The sequence below is a fragment of the Crotalus tigris genome, unplaced genomic scaffold, assembly GCF_016545835.1.
Source record: "Crotalus tigris isolate CLP2741 ecotype Arizona unplaced genomic scaffold, ASM1654583v1 scf7180000024337.5909745, whole genome shotgun sequence".
Taxonomy (NCBI): domain Eukaryota; kingdom Metazoa; phylum Chordata; class Lepidosauria; order Squamata; family Viperidae; genus Crotalus; species Crotalus tigris.
In genome coordinates, this window is record NW_024100507.1 from 3,161,088 (window position 1) to 3,179,276 (window position 18,189).

General features: G+C 37.7%; 1 protein-coding gene across 1 annotated transcript in view; it reads left to right on the top strand.

The window, feature by feature from the left end:
• Window positions 1-18,189, top strand: part of WIPI1 (WD repeat domain, phosphoinositide interacting 1) — a 46,664-nt gene that overhangs the window by 11,831 nt on the left and 16,644 nt on the right. The window contains exons 3-6 of the mRNA XM_039325376.1: window positions 3,695-3,864; window positions 8,182-8,278; window positions 13,363-13,460; window positions 16,808-16,900. Coding sequence (XP_039181310.1) covers window positions 3,695-3,864; window positions 8,182-8,278; window positions 13,363-13,460; window positions 16,808-16,900 — 458 coding nt within the window. The remainder of the gene's footprint in view (window positions 1-3,694; window positions 3,865-8,181; window positions 8,279-13,362; window positions 13,461-16,807; window positions 16,901-18,189) is intronic.

The following is an 18,189-nucleotide window of genomic DNA, read 5'->3' on the forward strand; positions in this document are numbered from 1 at the left end:
TAGGCAACCTTGGCTCTTTTATGACTTGTAGACTCCAACTCTCAGAATTCCTGAGCCAGTCATGCTGAGGGGGAAGGGAGAGGTTTCCAAGCTGAGCCATGCTGGCTCAGGAATTCTAGGAGCTGAAGGCCACAAGTCATAAAAGAGCCAAGGTTGCCTACCCCTGATCTAGCATGACATTGCTAAGAATCAGAGAATGAAAGCTACAAAATAGCTTTCATGCAGGGTATGCAAGGTCATGCAGGATATAATCTGAGTCGGTTACCGGGCCAGAGATTAAGTCTTTCAAGATTTCGGACTTATGCTGGAGCCAATCCTTGGGGAACTTCTCTATGTAAATACTACTCACAGAACAGCCCAGTGCACACATCGAGAGATACATTTCTTGAGGAGAGCCAGAGTCTGAAAGCTTGGAAGACTAGATCTCTGGTCCCAGTGACTGACTCAGATTAGATCCTGCAACATTATCCTGGGACGCATACATTTGCCTTCATTAGAGGCAAGGTCATTGCTGCGAAAGCACAATTGAATTTATGAGAGCGGCATTATTGATGTCTGTTACATAGCAGCATAGAAATTAGAAGTTTCTGTTTAGATTTAACATGGTTTAGTGCTTTGTTCCCCTAAAAATTGTACAAGTAAATTATTATTATTAAACACAAGCTAGCTTAATATAAATTGTTTTTTTGAATTTCATTGAATTTCCTAACTATAATTAAGATTAATCGTAGCTTATCTAGGTTTGGTTGATATGGAATTGCAAGTTTGTTTATACAATGCAGAAACTGAAGCTTTAAAATTCTTGTGGCTATCCTGAGTGTATGAGTTGGGAGTAAGTCAAGGGCTGTTCTCCTACTTCATTGCATCCACGTCAGCTAAATATTATTTTAATGAGTGAGTTCATTGAATCTTACTCCAGCCATTTCAGAACTATTGTTTCTGTTAGCTGTTTCCATGCAACTACTCTTCTTTTTCATATTTGATTCTTACTAAGTTACACTCAAATAGATCTGACCAAAGGAATATTTCCCAAGGAATTCCACTTACAAAATTCAAAGTTGATGGATAACCCTGCTTCCCAAGATTTAGCTCTCCCAGAAATGCAGGAATGAGCAGAAACCATAAAGAAAATGCACCACTAAAATATACCTGATTGCGAACCAACACTGTGCACAGAAGAAAATAATTGACTAACCAAATGTTATAAACAATTTGAAAAGTAGGATTTAAATGTAATATATACAATTTAACGTCAAGTTTTCTTCTCTGAGTTTTATGCTTCGAATTATGTCATTGACTGAGCTTTAGGTTTGTTGGGGCAGCTCTCCCAGAAGCTGTTGGGTATTGTTAATCCTCAAAGTTAGTATCTGAGCTGTGATGACTAAATGGCAGCAAAGAGGTATAAATGCACTATGATTAATCTCATGCAGACATAGAAACTTTCATCTAGTCCTGGCAACTGGGCCAGAAAAGAAAGAGGAGAAAATGTAAATCTGGGACTAGAACGTCTCAGACCGAAGTAAACTACCATATCTGGTAAACTCTATACAACAATTAAATGGTAACAAAAACTACATAAAAGATTAAAACTTTGCTGCCATTTAATGGCTGCTCCCATTTGGGCAAATATGGTGGATTTGTCAGAGGTTATATCCAAAGGAATATAGTACTGTGCAGTGCAATCTTACATATGTGGTATGTTGAAAACACCCTATTGCAAGTATTTAAACTTAAACCAGAACACAGGTACACAATGTGCTAACATCTCTGAAAAGCCTAAAAATATGTATAGATAGTCCTCAACTTAATGACTACAACTGAGCCCAAAATTTCTCGGTAAGTGAGACAGTTGATAAGTGAGTTTTGTCCCATTTTATGACCTTTCTTGCGTGAACCACTGCAGTTATTAAGTTGTGGTTGTGAAATGAATCTGGCTTCCCCATTGACATTGCTTGTCAGAAATTTATAAAAGCTGATCACATGGAATTTATAAATTTATAAAAGCTGATCGAGGTACATGAAAAATTAAAAGAAAATAATGGTGAATAAATAGTTTTGACTTCAGGAAAGGAAGAGAGGGAATTTTAACCATTTTGTGTAAAGTCAAGCAGGAGAGCTTAATTTGTAGTTCAGCATAACCTGGTAGGTCAGGATATATTGAACTATATTCTTACTTTCAGGACACAACATACTATTCAAGGACAGAGTTCCAAGAATGTTTACATGTGACTCAGGCGGACAAAAGGGATAGCTCTGTGTTGCTACATTTCATGACAGAAGATAGTTGATTTTAAAGCTGGTTGAGAGCTCTTTAACATGAAATGCGTGCAAATACGGTGTATGCTGATAGAAAGTTAGACTTTTCGTTCTTTTAATTAAAGCTAATTTTATCTTTTTTTATCTTTATTGATTTTATTGTAACGTCTTTGCTATGAGCCGCCTAGTGTTTATAAAAGTTGGGCAGCAAGTTTAATAATAATAAATTTACTTAATTATTTAATATCTGTAACCTTTCTTCCTTGTCTCAGCTACATGGCTATGAGTATTTCTAAAGAAGGTGAATCTGCCATATATAAAGGCCATTCTAAATTTTAAAAAGCCTGGTTTTTAGTGTGCCTAAAAGCAATAATATTTTATTTATATATTTGTTTGTTTGCTTGTATCCTGCCTTTATTATTTTTACAAATAAGGTGGTGAAGATATCCAGCACACCTCCCCCCTACTCTTTTCCTCACAACAACAGCCCTGTGAGGTGGGTTGGGCTGAGAATGACTGTCCCAAAAGAAATACCAGCTATATTACAGAATATATAAAAGTGTTCCTTCTCTTCATAGAACATACATCAGATTTTGGGCTACCATACCTGGCTTGCAAAGATTCAGAAATTTTATCTTCTTGTTATCATGAATTGCTGATCCAGATTCTTACAGCTCAGAAATGGTAGCCCTACATTAGCATTATAATTTCTAGCCTCAAACTGATTTGCTTACCACTACCTCTGCTGGCATAACTACAAGGATTACATGAGAATTTCTCTTTCTTCTTGAGGTTAATTGTGGTTTTCTATGTCAAATCATAGCTCGTGTGTAAGCTACTTAATCATTGCAAAGTATAGGGATCATATGGCACCTATGCCGAAATGTCTGCTCTGGCTATCAGTTGCCTGTTGGGCACAATTTAAAATGCAAGTGTAGAGCTTTGCATTGAAACAGATTAGGGCCAGATTGTGGGTAGGACCACCTCGTCTGCTAGAAACCTGCCCCTTTACTAAGATGTTATGAAAAAGTCCTCCGAAGATGCTGCCACTGACTATTTGGTACTGCTCTAGTGTGGCCCCTAAACTGCAGAGCAGTTCCTTAAAGACTGTGTTTATTTCCACTCTCCCAGTGTTTAAGTAAATGGTTTTATATCTTTTGCAAAGTTTTAATTGATAATTTGGTTTTCGTGTTTATTGCCTTTTTGTTCCATTATTTTGCATCTATTATTGCAAGCTGCCTTGAGTTTGGAATAAAAAGATGGAAGGGAGATGAATTAATAATGGATAATCAATAATTAATAAGTAAATGGAATCAGTGTTTTGGCCCTTTCATCAATATTGGGATAGAAATGGTAGGATAGAAATCAAGCCAATAACCTTTTCCTTCCTTTTTGAAAACATGCTATCTCTATGACAATTTTTCACGCTTCCATTCAGATGAAATCCCAGATGTTTTCATTGTGGAGCGCCTCTTCTCCAGCAGTCTGGTGGTGGTGGTGAGTCGGGCGAAGCCGCAACAGATGAATGTCTATCATTTCAAGAAAGGGACAGAAATCTGCAACTACAGCTATTCTAGCAATATCCTTTCCATTCGGCTCAACCGTCAGGTAAAATCTAGAGGCTTTTTACTTGTCTGTATCACATTTACAACAGATAATAAACCAGTGTGAGAATCTAATCAATGTTGATGTACTCAACTCACCATGATTCAAACAATCCATGGCTTAACTGAAGTGTCACCCTATCTTATATTTCAGAGTGATGTAATCTTTAATTACTCATTACCATGGTGGCACAGTAGTTAGAATGCAGTATTGCAGGCTAATTCTGCCAACTGCCAGGAGTTTGATTCTGACCGACTCAAGATTGACTCAGCCTTCCATCCTTCCGAGGTCAGTAAAATGAGGACCCAGATTGTTGGGGGCAATAGGCTGACTCTGGAAACCGCTTAGAGAGGGCTGTAAAACGCTGTGAAGTGCTATTGCTATTGCTATCACATCTATTCCATATCAAAAAGCAAGCTTTAATCTTAGTTGAACTGCAGTCTTTCATATTTCTCTTAATTTTATGAAATGATCCATTTGCCTTCACAGTACATCTCCCTTCTAATATAGCCGCAGCATCTAATACGAAGAGTGAAGAACGTCATCTGTCAAGCATGGCTGCAAACTTAACATAAAGTGCTAAGGACGTTGTGTTGAAATGTTATTTTTGCAAATAATGAAAAGTGTAAGAGTATTTGTGTGGCTATTTTTCTTGATTGGACACATGAATGGAAACTTTTAGCATTTTAGAACAGAGGAATCCTTTTAAATTAAGCTGATGAAGCTTTTTAGTGCCAGGTCATTATTAGTCACATATGTTTGGCAAAATCAAATCTGGTTTCCAGTTGGCGAAAGGGTATGATAATTTATAAGCAGAATTTTTTAAAAATGGGAACGTGAATATGGGTTGGTCCTTTGAAACTAAGAGCCTGCTTTGCCTCAGGTTCTGATTCTCAACAAGAAGGTTCTAGGATTTTGGATGAACTGCTTTATGGTTTCTCCAGAAGCTTCTAATTTGTGGATGTATAAATAAATTATTTGAAGATTATGAATTTGTCATAATTCCGAACATGGAGGGTACTTAATTTTACCTTGCTTGTACACAGACTTTTGAAAATTGCCATTTTCTATCAGACTAATTTTATAAACCATCATTTAAAGAAGCTCCACCAGGATACTTTGGGATTTAAGCAGGGAATGAAGGTATTTCCCTTCCATATATTTTTTTTGAACATTGAGACTGCTGTTTGGTCATGAAGTCTTATCGAAAAAAATGTGTTTAATCCTTCGAAAACTCAAAACTTACAACTATCCATCACCAACTGTTTCTTAAGTTCACCACCATTGCAGCAACAAAGTATTTTATCATTGGATAGGCTAATTGGTTATTCCAAACACATTTTTCAATTATAATCATGGTCTGTTTCTTTAAATACATGAACTGGATTGTTATCCATGAAAACTTCTTCAGTAAGAGATTTCTTAATCTTTAAAGTGACAGAACACTTTGTTTTTGTTGTAAATACAGCTGTGGGAATTAAATTTCAAAAACTAACAATATGCTAGGTATGGTATATTTTTACTTGTCCTGACCTTTTCATGTAATGTGACGTATTGTATGATCTTGAGAGGGACACATGTGTGTCTGCTGTTTTTATGGTCAGGAAAAAAAAATCTACATTTTTGATTTGCCATGTAGCAACTAGCTTCCTTCTGCCATAACTGAATATCTACAATTTTCCAAGTTGTTCTTTATAATTGAACCATTTTAATCTCATTTAGTTATCCTTTTCTTTTTGTCTTTCTAATATCCTTTGTTTATGCCTGGTGGAAAATGCAAATGTCTCTTTTTCCATGGAATTTTTTTCTGTCATCCCAGTAGGAGTGCGGGAGACTGTGTCTAGACCAGTGTTTTTCAAACTTGGCAATTTTAAGATGTGTGGACTTTAACTCCCAGAATTCTGAACAATGTGCTTCTGGACTAATGGCTGCTTTCTTGTTGGCACTTGGAATTGAGTCACATCAGAGTCTAGAACTTAGGTTCAGACACATGGCCCATTACAAAACAGCATGCATGGTGTTAAGTCCTCATCTGAGAATCTAGTCTCAAAGTTGACATAGTGTTGGAATGTTATTTTGAATCCTCACACTCTTATAATCCTTCATTATAAGAAAAGGAGGGCAGGTACTAAAAACTATAGAGTATAAAGAGGAAAGGGAAAAATTCCAAAATGATGAATTTTGGATGTATCCCTTCTTCAGGGGCACTTTGTAATCTAGCTGAACCTGTTGTAAAACTTTCAATGTAATTTTAAAGTTATTTCATTGGCATATGATTTTACTCAGAGCTCAGTGATCAGCATATAAATGAATTCCTATCAATGCCATGTATATTTTTGGTCAGACCCCTTTTTTTTTAGGGATTTAGAAACAAAATGGGATATTAGGAGATATGGGGGAAAAGACAAGGAAATTTTAGTTTATTTTAGTTTAAATAAGTAGCCAGCTTCAGACAACAAGTGAGGATTTTTATATAGGCAGTACATTGTTCTTACAGAGAATTCTAGAAGTTGTAAAAGCATTGTTTTACAACTTTTACAAAACATTGCAAAATCCAAATTTACCACTAATAATGACACAGGCTTAGACTACACTCTCTTCTGCATGAATCATATTAGTGGAAAATCTCTGATTACTTTAGCATTATATATGAGGTACTGGAAAATATAGTGCTACATTATTTGGAAATAACATGTTTATTCATTGAAATAACATGGTTCAATCACTTGACAGTCCTTGTTTGGAATGCTGTATCTAGAAAAAAAAGGAGTTTGTTTTATAAAAAATAAATAAAGGATTTAAGTAGTGAATCCTATTTTTGCAATAATTTCAAATTTGGGTTTATGAACATAAAGTTCCTCTTAAAAACACTACATTTTCAGCAGCTTCAGGATGCCAAGCAAGTTGCTAGCGTGATTTCAGATGTTTTGTGTTCTTTGCCTCGCTAGATCCTGTAAATGGCTTTTGTATTTTCATTGAAAAGGCTAAAAGATCTAAATTGTTGTAACCAGATGGTCCCAACATGGTTATACCATTAGCAATTTATCAAATGTTGTTAGCAATTTTTGGCTCCTGTTTCTAATATGCATAGATGCTGGACAAGGAAGAAACCATGTTCCTATTTGCAGTATTATAATTTTTTTTTGTAATTATCTAGCTTTGTTTAGGTTAGTCAATAATTAGCTGATTTGGCTAATATATATCTTCACAGCACAGTAATATAGGCTCAGAAATAAGTCACAATGGGTTTAATGGAGTTGACCTCCAGGTAAATGCATATAGGATTGCAGGAGCTTCAGTAAATGCAGTTTTCCAAACAGATATTATGCATGGATCAGCATTATCTGGACAGCTAGTTATATGATACAATCAAGTAATTTCGGATCATGTGCGTCCACTGATTCATTTTCCCAGTGTGCTTTCCATTTCATAGTACAGAAACTACAGCAGCTACTATAAATGCCATAATCACCATTATATTTCTAAATGTTGAGCATATTATCCCAACATAAAGTAAAAAAAAGAAAAGAAAAATAAGATTGAAATTTCATGACATTTTAAAATAAGAGTGGGTACAAGGATATTGTGGCAAATCAAATCTGTTCACCATGCCAAGAATGCAAACAAAGTCAATTATATTCCATCCTTGGGGGTTTTCAAGCAAACATTAAACAGCCATTTGTCTGGGATGATCTGAGGATTCCTGCCTTGGGAAGTGGTTGCACTAGAAAACCTCCAAAATCCCTTTCAACCATAGGATTCTAGAAAATTCTGGAATCATCACCAGGAATTGAGCTTGATTTACTTGAGGTAAAACATTTTTGTAAAGATAACACTCCCGTGTCACAGAGAACTATAGGGGCTGATGTGTCAGATGCTATTTCTGAATTATATCTATCTCTCTTTTCAAATACCAAGTCTGGCATGTTACAGAGAACTGTTTGTGATCTTGTTTCTGCCTATCACTTCAGCAGTAGCTGAAGAAAAGACAATATAATTATGCAGTGCATATCAAAAGAGATAAAATTAGGAATCCTCCTATTTACTTCCTCGAAGGTAGTTTGAGTTGGCCTGTGACTGAACCCTTCTGGAATGCCCTAATGCAGGGGTGTCAAATTGCTGGCCCACCGGTTGGCTGCATCATGCGGAGGCTGCGCCCACCCCAGCTCCAGCAATGCAAAAAAAGTCGCAATGCATCACGACACCTCACATGACGCAGCGAGTTTGACACCCATGCCCTAATGGGATCTGGTAGCCGCTTGGGGTCTTTCTAAATGTCTAAATAACAAGAGTTTTGTTTTAATTTTTTTATCCTTGCAGAGACTCATTGTTTGCTTGGAAGAATCTATTTATATTCATAATATTAAAGACATGAAGCTTCTGAAAACAATCCTGAACACCCCTCCTAACACCACAGGTAAGGGAACAAGCATGAATTGCCAAAGGACTTTGTGAAAAGAAGAATCTTTCTGATCTTCTTCTCTTCATAGTGCCAGTAGAAAAATGTTCCTGCAGCTTTCTGCAATAGAAGTAGTTTGGTCTTGTTGTTGCCTCTAACTGTAGCTATAAGCAGATTAATTATTGTTTTGGCTGTTTTCTGTTCTAACTGTTGCATTATAGCTTTCTCAGAGTTATTGCAACATAACTATTTCAAGAAAACATATAATCAGCAAGATCTCTGCCCACTTCTGCTCCCTAAACCAATGCTCAACTTAGTCTCTATTGTTACAAATCTGTCCTGACTCCAGTGCAAGGCAGTGAAAACTCTGAAGAAGGTATGTGTCAATGGTAACCTCAGTAATTCTGAGGCAAGACGCTCTTTTGCTTTCCCCATGCAGTCCAGCTAGCAGCCATTTGCTATTGTATAATGTTGGCTATTACAGGTAGGACTCAACTTACGACCACCATTGAGCCCAAAATTTCTGTTGCTAAGTGAGACATTTGTTAAGTGAGTTTTGCCCCATTTTATGACTTTCTTGCCAGAGTTGTTAAGTGAATCACTGCAGTTGTGAAATTAATAACACAGTTGTTAAACAAATCTGGCTTCTGCACTGACTTTGTTCGTCAGAAGGTTGCAAAAGTTGATCATGTGATCTTGGAACATTGCAACCATCATAAATATGAATCAGTTGCCAAGCATCTGAATTCTGGTCACGTGACCCTAGGGATGCTGCAGTGGTCCTAAGTGTGAAAATGTTCATAAGTCACTTTGTTCAGTGCCATTGTAAGTTTGAATGGTCACTAAACAAACTGTTGTAAGTCAAGGACTACCTGTATTAGAAACTTTTCTAAGACTAAGGAACATCAATAATTTGCAAGTGCACCTATCATTGTAAATAATAGGAGGGTTGGCATGGACAAGCAGTTCTCCACTTAAGTAGGTTCCCCAAATAATTTTATTTTACCTGTTTGTTCATTTTTAATATCCCAAAAGTCAGACAAAATCTATACTATAGGGAAGGTTCCTGATATTCTGCTGATATATAGATACATGCACTTTCAAAAATAATGTGATTGTTTCTTCTATAATGTACAAGCTCTTTCACTTCATGGGAATATTGCAGTTTGAATGGTTGAGGACTTCTGAGGCAGCACCTTTATAGTTATCTGGGACTATCATATCTGGACTGCAAAAAATCCAGATGTTTATTAGATGACAATAGAACAATACAGGTAAAATATCTCTCTGACACCATCTAGTAATTGTCTGGATTTCTGGAGCCCAGATCTGGTTGTTTACTTTATCTTTACTTCTCCAATGCAAATACAGTAGCAAAATTAATAACTTCACATCTTTCTATTAATAACCAGGAACAAAGCATTTTGTAGGACATATTATTTCTATATAACATCATTTAGACCTTCACACAGGCTGTATCTATCTATCTATCTATCTATCTATCTATCTATCTATCTATCTATCTATCTATCTATCTATCTATCTATCTATCTATCTATCTATCATTATTTGATTATAGTTGTATGCCTAGTCTGCACTTTTCTGAATTTTGAAATGAAGCTGGGAATTCAGAAACAAATACTACATATATTTAAATAATTTAAACCTAAATATATGTACTTGTCCAATTTATAAAAATTACAGACTAATAAGGATGCAGGCCAAAATGAACTTATGTTTGAGAAAATGGGAGCCAAAATAAAACTGAACTTAATAGATTTTCCCAGCATAGCAACAGACTCTTTCACAATGGGAATTTTTTTCTTCCCGGGAGTATGGTCTCTGTCCTACAACAAAGTATGCTAATCAACAACAAAAAAGACAGTTTGGGAGCTTGGATTTTTCTGGATGAGGGATGAGAAACTATGGGTTATATAGGACTGTTGTGGCTCCAAACTTGTGTAACAACCAGCTGAAATATGGCAATAAGTTGTCAGATTCTGAAATTGTAAAAAAAAAAAACATTTTTAGAAAAGAAAAATAGCAGTGAATTTCTCAGGTGGGAAAGACCAGGTCTAACGTGAAGGTCCAATTAGTAAACTGATTTATTGCAAAAAAAACCCCCACCTCTATCTTTTAGGAATCTTCTCAAATAACAGTTCCTATTTAGGGTTAGATAAGGGTCAACGGAATTAAAGTCCTCTTGTGGCTATGTAAGGATTCTAGGCTGATCTCTCTTTTAACTCAACCACCAAGTTCTGCCGCTCTTCATACAGAATTAAATGTGCTAAACATCTTGTAACTTTAATATAGTTATTTTATTTTAACAAAAAGGAGGCACTAGATCAGTTCTAGATCAGCCCTTCGGGAGATGTCATCTGTGACATGTTATCCCCTTTTGCTCTTGGCACCCTAAATTTTTAAAAATGCAATTTATGGTCACTCAATATATTAAATTTGCTTTTCCTTAAAGCAGCATAAAATTGGTCCCGGGATGACATAAATCCATACTTCCTGTCTGCTATGCTTTCATGCCAATTCTGTAACACAACCTGCCAAATATTGTGTTTGGCCCAGAGCCAAGTGGCACTTAGAAATACAAAGAGAACTTTTGAGTATTAACAGAAGGACTTGCTCTTCATCTGTGGCTGGACTTTTAAGACATTTGCAAACATCATTTGTATTTATGGTATTAAATGTGCCTGTAGGCCAGGACGGTGCTCTGTAGGGGGGAGAAAAAGTAAAGTGTGGGATTGGAAGACTTAAGGAATCTTAATGGAGCAGCCTTATGAATCTTTAGTTTTGTCTGTCCAGCATAGTAATTGTCTAAGGATTCTTGGAGTGGTGGGTCAAACACATGCAGCAAGTTGGAGAGGCCTGGTCTGTATGAGTGGGCTTTTCTCTGCTTTCTGACACAGCACATTCTGAATCTTCAACTGGATTATCTGTGTATGCTGCAGAACCATCCCTCATTTACTAGAGTCAGTAGTTAGTGTGGAAATGTGCTTGCTGCTGAAATGTGCAAAAAAATCGGGTAAAGTGGGTTGTAGAAGATGGGGAATACTGTATGCAATAAGGTTTTTGTGTATTAAAAAAGAGGGAATGTGCATAAAATGGATTTTGTTTTGAGCTTAACAATGTTTTCAGAACGTTCTATTGGAACAAAACATGAAACAGTTTCAGCATTGTGCATTCCCTTGCGACAAATCTCAAATCCCCAGACCCAACCGGACAAAGCCCTGCCAACATTTACACCTCCACAAAAAGGGTCTTTTGATGGTCATCACTGCACCTATTGTTTTCTGGTAGTTTTGTGTTTTTAATTTTATAGATTTAATTTTATTTGGCTTTTATGTTTTTCATATTTTATGGTGTAAGCTACTGGAAATTAACTTTTGAGTTCTGCAGTTTATAAATTAAATAAATAAAAGCCATTAGGCACACAACCTTTGTTCAACAAAAATAATGAAGATGATATTTTATATTTCATTTGCCAACACATTTGGGGGGGAGTGGGGCTCAGACAGGCCAAATTGGCAAATACATCTTCGCAACAAATGCATTTTGAATTGCATCTGTGGTGCACAAGAGTGTGAGCATAGTGTACAATTTCTTACGAGTCCATAATCAGGAGGGCAGAAGAGCAAGCATAAAGTGCTAATTGTTTTTTTTTTTTCAATTCATTGGATTGTTCCCCAAATAGGTCTCCCTCAACCACTCAAGACTAAATCCACAATGTATGAGCAGAATAGGGAAGGGGTGGATTTGACATCATGATATGCCACTTTGCTTAGTATTATTAATGGAAATGCCCGATGGTATTTCAGATATTCTGAGGTTAAAACAGGTATTTTGAGTTAAATTTAGGCCTGTTTTAGGTTGAGACGTTTCCAGAATAGGTGTTTCAAACTGAGAATAGGTCACTTTTAACAAATGGAGTCTTTCAGTGTAAATCATTTTGAACAAAGGATTTTGAATGTCACTAAGAAATTATTTAATGAAGCAGGCAATTCTGCAACATTGCGAAGATAGGATCTGCAAGTGGTTAATAATTTTTCAGGACAGAGAACCCAAGTTCTTTGAAAAGAAGAGAGATAATTAGCTGCCCCTAATTTGAACTCTTTTTTCATTGAAACAGATTTGGGGTTTTGCTTTAAACAAGATACAAAGGGACTTGGAAAGTTGTCGATGGAGATTCTCAATTTCCAGGTCATGGTTGTCCCAAAGGTGCTTTTTTTTCCAAAAGGAAAAGAAGAACCAAAGAAGCTTTTTGGATGAGAAGCAAAACGTTTTCAAAGAAAAAAACTCAAGAAAGTCCAATCGCCTTTTGGAAAAAAGCACTTTGGGATGACTTCAAAAGTTAAAACAACTTTAGCTTGCAAAGAAGATGGATTTTGAATCTGTGAAGATCCTTTGTAACCGCTGATAAGATATACCTAACATTTTAATTCCTTGTGGCTTTCATAAAGTAGTAAAAATAAGGAAACAAATGGGAATAATATTGGATATAGTGTGTTATTGGTGGGTCTCTCTTTACATAGTGGCAACCACTATGCAATAAATCTTTAAATTGCTGTCCTATGGTTTTTGAACAATTTCTAATTTTTGCTACTGCTTTCTACTCTTTCTGCTTAGTGGGCCTGCTGATCGCTTTCCGGTATAGTAACAAAAGCACTCAGATCCAAGTGAATTCATTCTTTGCTTACGCACATTCTTTTGCTGTGCCTGTTGTGCGTTAGACCATGAAACTAGCCTCGTCAGCAGTTCCCCAGGAGGATTCCATTGGTATCTCCCGGATGATCTCTGAAACTGAATGGCCGCATAAAGGAAAAGCCATCCAGTTAAAGGTGGATTTGTGAAGGGAAAATCAATCAGAATGTCACATTTGGTGGTCAGATTCTGAATGGAACTATACCATCTGCTGTCTGTAGATGTCACAAGAGTCCAGATGGTTTTTGTCCAGAATGCTTATAGCTGCCAGCACTCTCCGGCACAGGTTAGGCTTTTCCAGGAGAAGCCATGCCGTTATCTGTGAACTCCTTACTTCTGCATCCCTGAACTTAAATTACTTGCTGATCATGCTATATTTCTTCTCTTGGCAGGTTTATGCGCACTTTCTATCAACCATTCCAACTCCTATGTGGCATATCCTGGTAGTCCTGTTGTCGGCGAGATTGTGTTGTATGATGGAAACAATTTGGTAGGTGCAAAAATGAATTGCAAAGGTATTCTGGGGCGCAGATTTGGTAACTCTGTGGCTTGAGAGTCGAATTTAATAAGGTAGGAGCATTATGTAGCACAGAGGTCCCCAACCTCCACAGACCGGAGAGTGCATGGTTTTGTGTGCTGCCTGCATCCCATGGATGGGGCTTTGCTTGTTTGTGCAGACCGGTTGCTGGAATGTCAAGGCACGGTACCAGTCCATGGCCCGGGGGTTGGGGACCCCTGATGTAGCATGCAGCATATGCTTAGGGCTATGCAGAAAGTTGTTTTTGTTTTGACACTCTGGAATCCATTTGGGATATTTTCCTTTATTTTTATTGTTTGCTACCATTGTTTTTCCCAAATGTTTTCCCAATCCTTCACATCCACCTGTTGAATAATCACATTTCTTATTTCAGTTTAATGAGAACCCTATCAGGAGCATGATTAATTCACAGTAGAGGGATGCAAGAGAGAGAAAACGTGTTTTGTTCTGTGCATGGAACAAATATTATGGTGGGGGAGATTCAGCTAGACTCGGTTGATTTGTCCCTGTTCTTCTCTAGTTAGAATCATGTGGTAGTCCAGAGTTTTGCCCAAATAGATTTAGAATAGATGGGTAAAGTAACACTGATATACTTTGCTCCTCTCTCCTCTAGTGAATCAGCCCACCTACTGATTATCCCAGTGCCTTTCGTCTCCTTCCTTTCATTGCTGCCACCATTCTTGAATTCAAGATCACTAACCTAGCTGGTCCAAGTCTATGTAGGCCTTCCCTTCATTGACCCAATATCTTTCTTATCCTTACTTTCCTTTCATTGCTGCTACATGCTGCTGTCAGCTCTACCCTTTTTTCACTGATTCTCTCCTTAGAATGTATGTGTTCCAAATTATGTCTGGACCACTAATATATCTTAGGGGCAAGACTAATGGAATGTGCATATTACATCCAGGCATCCAAACTTGTCTGTTTTATATCTGGTTCCACACACCGTACATTTTGCATATACCTATATCATAATGTTAGATAGGCAATGCATTTTTTTACGAATATATGTGTCCCAGGATAATGTTGCAGGATCCAATCTGGACCAGTCACTGGGACGAGAAGTTTTGTCTTCCGAGCTTTCGGACTTGTGGTATTTATATAGTGCCTGTTGTATATGGTTTTTTAGATGTTGATTGGGCTGTTGATAGCTGGCTGTTAAATTGTTGGCTGTCATTTACTTGTGCTGCCCGGCCCTCACATCCAAAGTAATGAATAAGCTGGTGGTAAATCAGCATTTCTGTTGACTGATGGGCCCGTTTCCCAGGTACAGGAAATGTACAAACAAATAAAAAGGACACCAAATAGGATCCCCAATATCAGGTGTCATGCAGAAACAGTCCTGCGTGAACACCATGAATTTCAGAACTACACACCTAAATTGTGGTGCCATTATGTGGATGACACATTTGTCATCATCAAGAGAAATGCACTTAAAGACTTTCATACCATACTGAACTCCATCTTCCCCGACATACAGTTCACAATTGGACGAAGAAACAGCTATGCAATTACCATTTTTAGATGTACTTGTCAACAGACAAGAGGATAGAAGCCTAGAAACCACAGTTTATTGCAAGGCCACCAACACTTGACACATTCTGAATTTCAATAGCAACCATCCACTGTCACACAAAAAGAGTTGCATCAGAACACTATATGGCAGGATGAGAACCCACTGTAGTACCCAAAAGTCCAAACAGCAGGAGAGCAGGTACCTACATGAACAGTTCAAGCAGAATGGGTATCCACAATCATTTGTTACAAGATCTCTGTGCAATACCGTGGGGAGAGAAAAGAAGACAAAGTACAAGACCAACCACACGACACACCCTGTCATACATCAAAAACATTTTGGATGCTGTAGAACACAGCTTCCGAGATCTGCAACTGGGCATCAGACACCACCCAGAGGCTAGCATACAAGGAGAAATTATGTATTGTAAAGATTGTGTGGAGGTGGAAGATACTTCCAATGTAATTACCAAATCCCCTACATCAGTGGTTCTCAACCTTTTTAATGCCGCGACCCCCAACCGGTTGCAAGTCGAGGACTAAACTGGTCATAAGTCGATGACTGCCCAACCGGTCGTAACTCGAGGACTCTCCCTGCCCGGGAGCACTGCGCATGTGTGGTGCCACTCCCTGTGCCGGCTGAGGCGTAGTTGGCAAGCGGCAGAGACGGAGCTGGCCCAGCCCAAGGGAGGTAAGGTACCCGCCGGAAAAGGAGAAAAAAATGGCAGACAGCCTTGCTTGGCAACCCCCATGATATGGTTGATCGACCCCAAATGGGGTCGCGACCCATAGGTTGAGAACCGCTGCCCTACATGGATTGCCCCTGTGACTAGGTAGGACAGACTGGGAGGAAGCTAACCATCAGATTGCAAGACCACAAGCGAGTGGTCAGATGAGGAGACCTGAACTCATTGGTAGCCTCACATTACAATGAACAAGGACATACATTCAATTTTGCAGCTACTAAGATTGTTGGACGAGCAAGCACAAAAACAGCCAGGGAAGTGATGGAAGCCTAAGAAACGCTCCCTCATCAACACTCCCTCATCAGTCAACAGGAATGCTGATTTAGCACCAGCTTATCAAGTACTTCAAATGTGAGGGCTGGGCAGCACAAGCAAACAACAGCCGACTTAATAGCTTGCTATCAACACCCCAATCAACATCTAAAAAGCCACATAAAACATCATATAAATACCACACACAGAACAGCATACACTGCTAGAGAGAAGTTCTCTGAGGATGGGCTCTGAGCTTCTGAAAGCTCAGAAGACAAAACCTATGAGTCAACTCTATAAATGAGCATTTTCCCTATTCATTTTTGGTTACCACATAGAATGGAGGGGGGGGGGTTGCCAGGTGCTTCGCTAGTATAAATAAACTTTTATCCCATGGGAACCAAGATCATTGGCTGCTCCCGAGACTGCAGGCTGGGTGTTGCGTAAAAAGCCCGCCAAGAAGATGTATTGGGGAACCTAGTTGCTTGCACAGCTTTGGGGGTGGGATTTTTAAACTTTGTATTGGAGAATTGTTACCTATGTCTCCAGACTTGGTTTCACTTTTGACTTGCTGATACTTTGTAACTAATATGTTCTTTGGGGAATTTGCAAGCCTCGGAGTTCTGCTTTATTCGTTTCTGTCGGAACCATGACATTGTGGTCCCAGTGACAGACCAAAATTGGATCCTGCAATGTATTTTTTTACTTCATTGTCTCTTGTACTTTGGTAGGCTGAAATATATTTTAGTTACTATAATCATAGTTTAATTTCCCCCTTCTTAACAGAGAGATGTTTGTTCTATTTCTGCCCATGAAGGACCCCTTGCAGCCTTGGCTTTCAACTCTACAGGTTCAAAACTAGCAAGTGCTTCTGAAAAGGTAAATCAACAATGTGTTGGGAGATTAACAAGTAGATCTTGTTTTCTCAGAGGAAATGGACTAAAGAAGACAAGTATTTGGATTATCATTTGATTCTGTTGGATATCTTTTTACCACCTGTAGTAAAAGCTTTATTGGGAGCTGCCGAGAGATGGCTATAAGATAGGCAGATATATACATGTTTTAAATAAATAAAATTTCATTTAGTTTTTCTCTTACGTTTATGCTGCCTCACTTTCCCTTCAGCCTAGGAGAAAAATTTATTCATTCATTTAGGTTTTTTTCCCTCTTGATTCTTTTATATTTTTTCCTTCCCATATCATTTAGTTTTTTTTCTCTCTTTAGTTTTTCTCTCTTAGGTTAATGTTGTCTTGCCTTACCTTCAACACAGGACAAAAATGTAGTCTAGTGCTCTTTTCAATTTATTCTCCTCCACCTTTCAAACATTTTTGTTATCTTAATTAAATCCGATAGCCTTTATGAACGTGACTTGAAGAGACATCTGTCCAACAGTCCCATTCATTTGGAGTGTTTAATCATTCAAGAGACTGTTTAGAACCCAGAGGAGTGAAAAACTTTTTGATGAAAAAGTTTTTATCAAAAGAACTGTTGATGAAATAGCAGGAAAAGGGTCCAGAACTGTTTAACTTGAAGGGCCTATATTAGGCCACTGTTTCCAATCTTCTTCTCAGTATGGGAATTCACATTTAAAGCATCTCAAACAATGTATTTCTTAACCTCTTCTAATGAAGGAAGAGCCTATCACCTTTTCCAGTAATTAATTTCATTGTCGAACTATTCTTAAGAGTCTGTTTGACTGAAATCAGCCTTCCTCTAACTTCATTTTTCTATGTCCAGCGTTCAGAAACTAGAGCAGTTTTGACCTTTCAGTTATTTAAAGGCTGTTATCAGAGTAATCACTCTACTTCTAGTTGTACATTTACCTCTATCTACTAGCTGGGTCATACACCTAGAAATAGGTTGAATCTTTGTCATTCAGGTCATACATGCTCAGGAACATATCTCATAGAGATCAGAAGTCCTTGTTCTAAGACTGCATGTTATAACTCAACTAGTAGCCACCCAACCTAAGCAAATATTGCTTCATCCTAAACAATATTTCCTCAGATGTAAATTCTAGAAACAACAGCTTTCTAATAATGTTCTGTGGCATTAGCTAAAAGTAAATCATCCATTTATTTGTGTGCTTATTTAGGATGGACTTTGCTCTGATACCTATCTATAATTGTTCCTAGGATAATTTAAAAAAAATCATTATTATTGTTAGA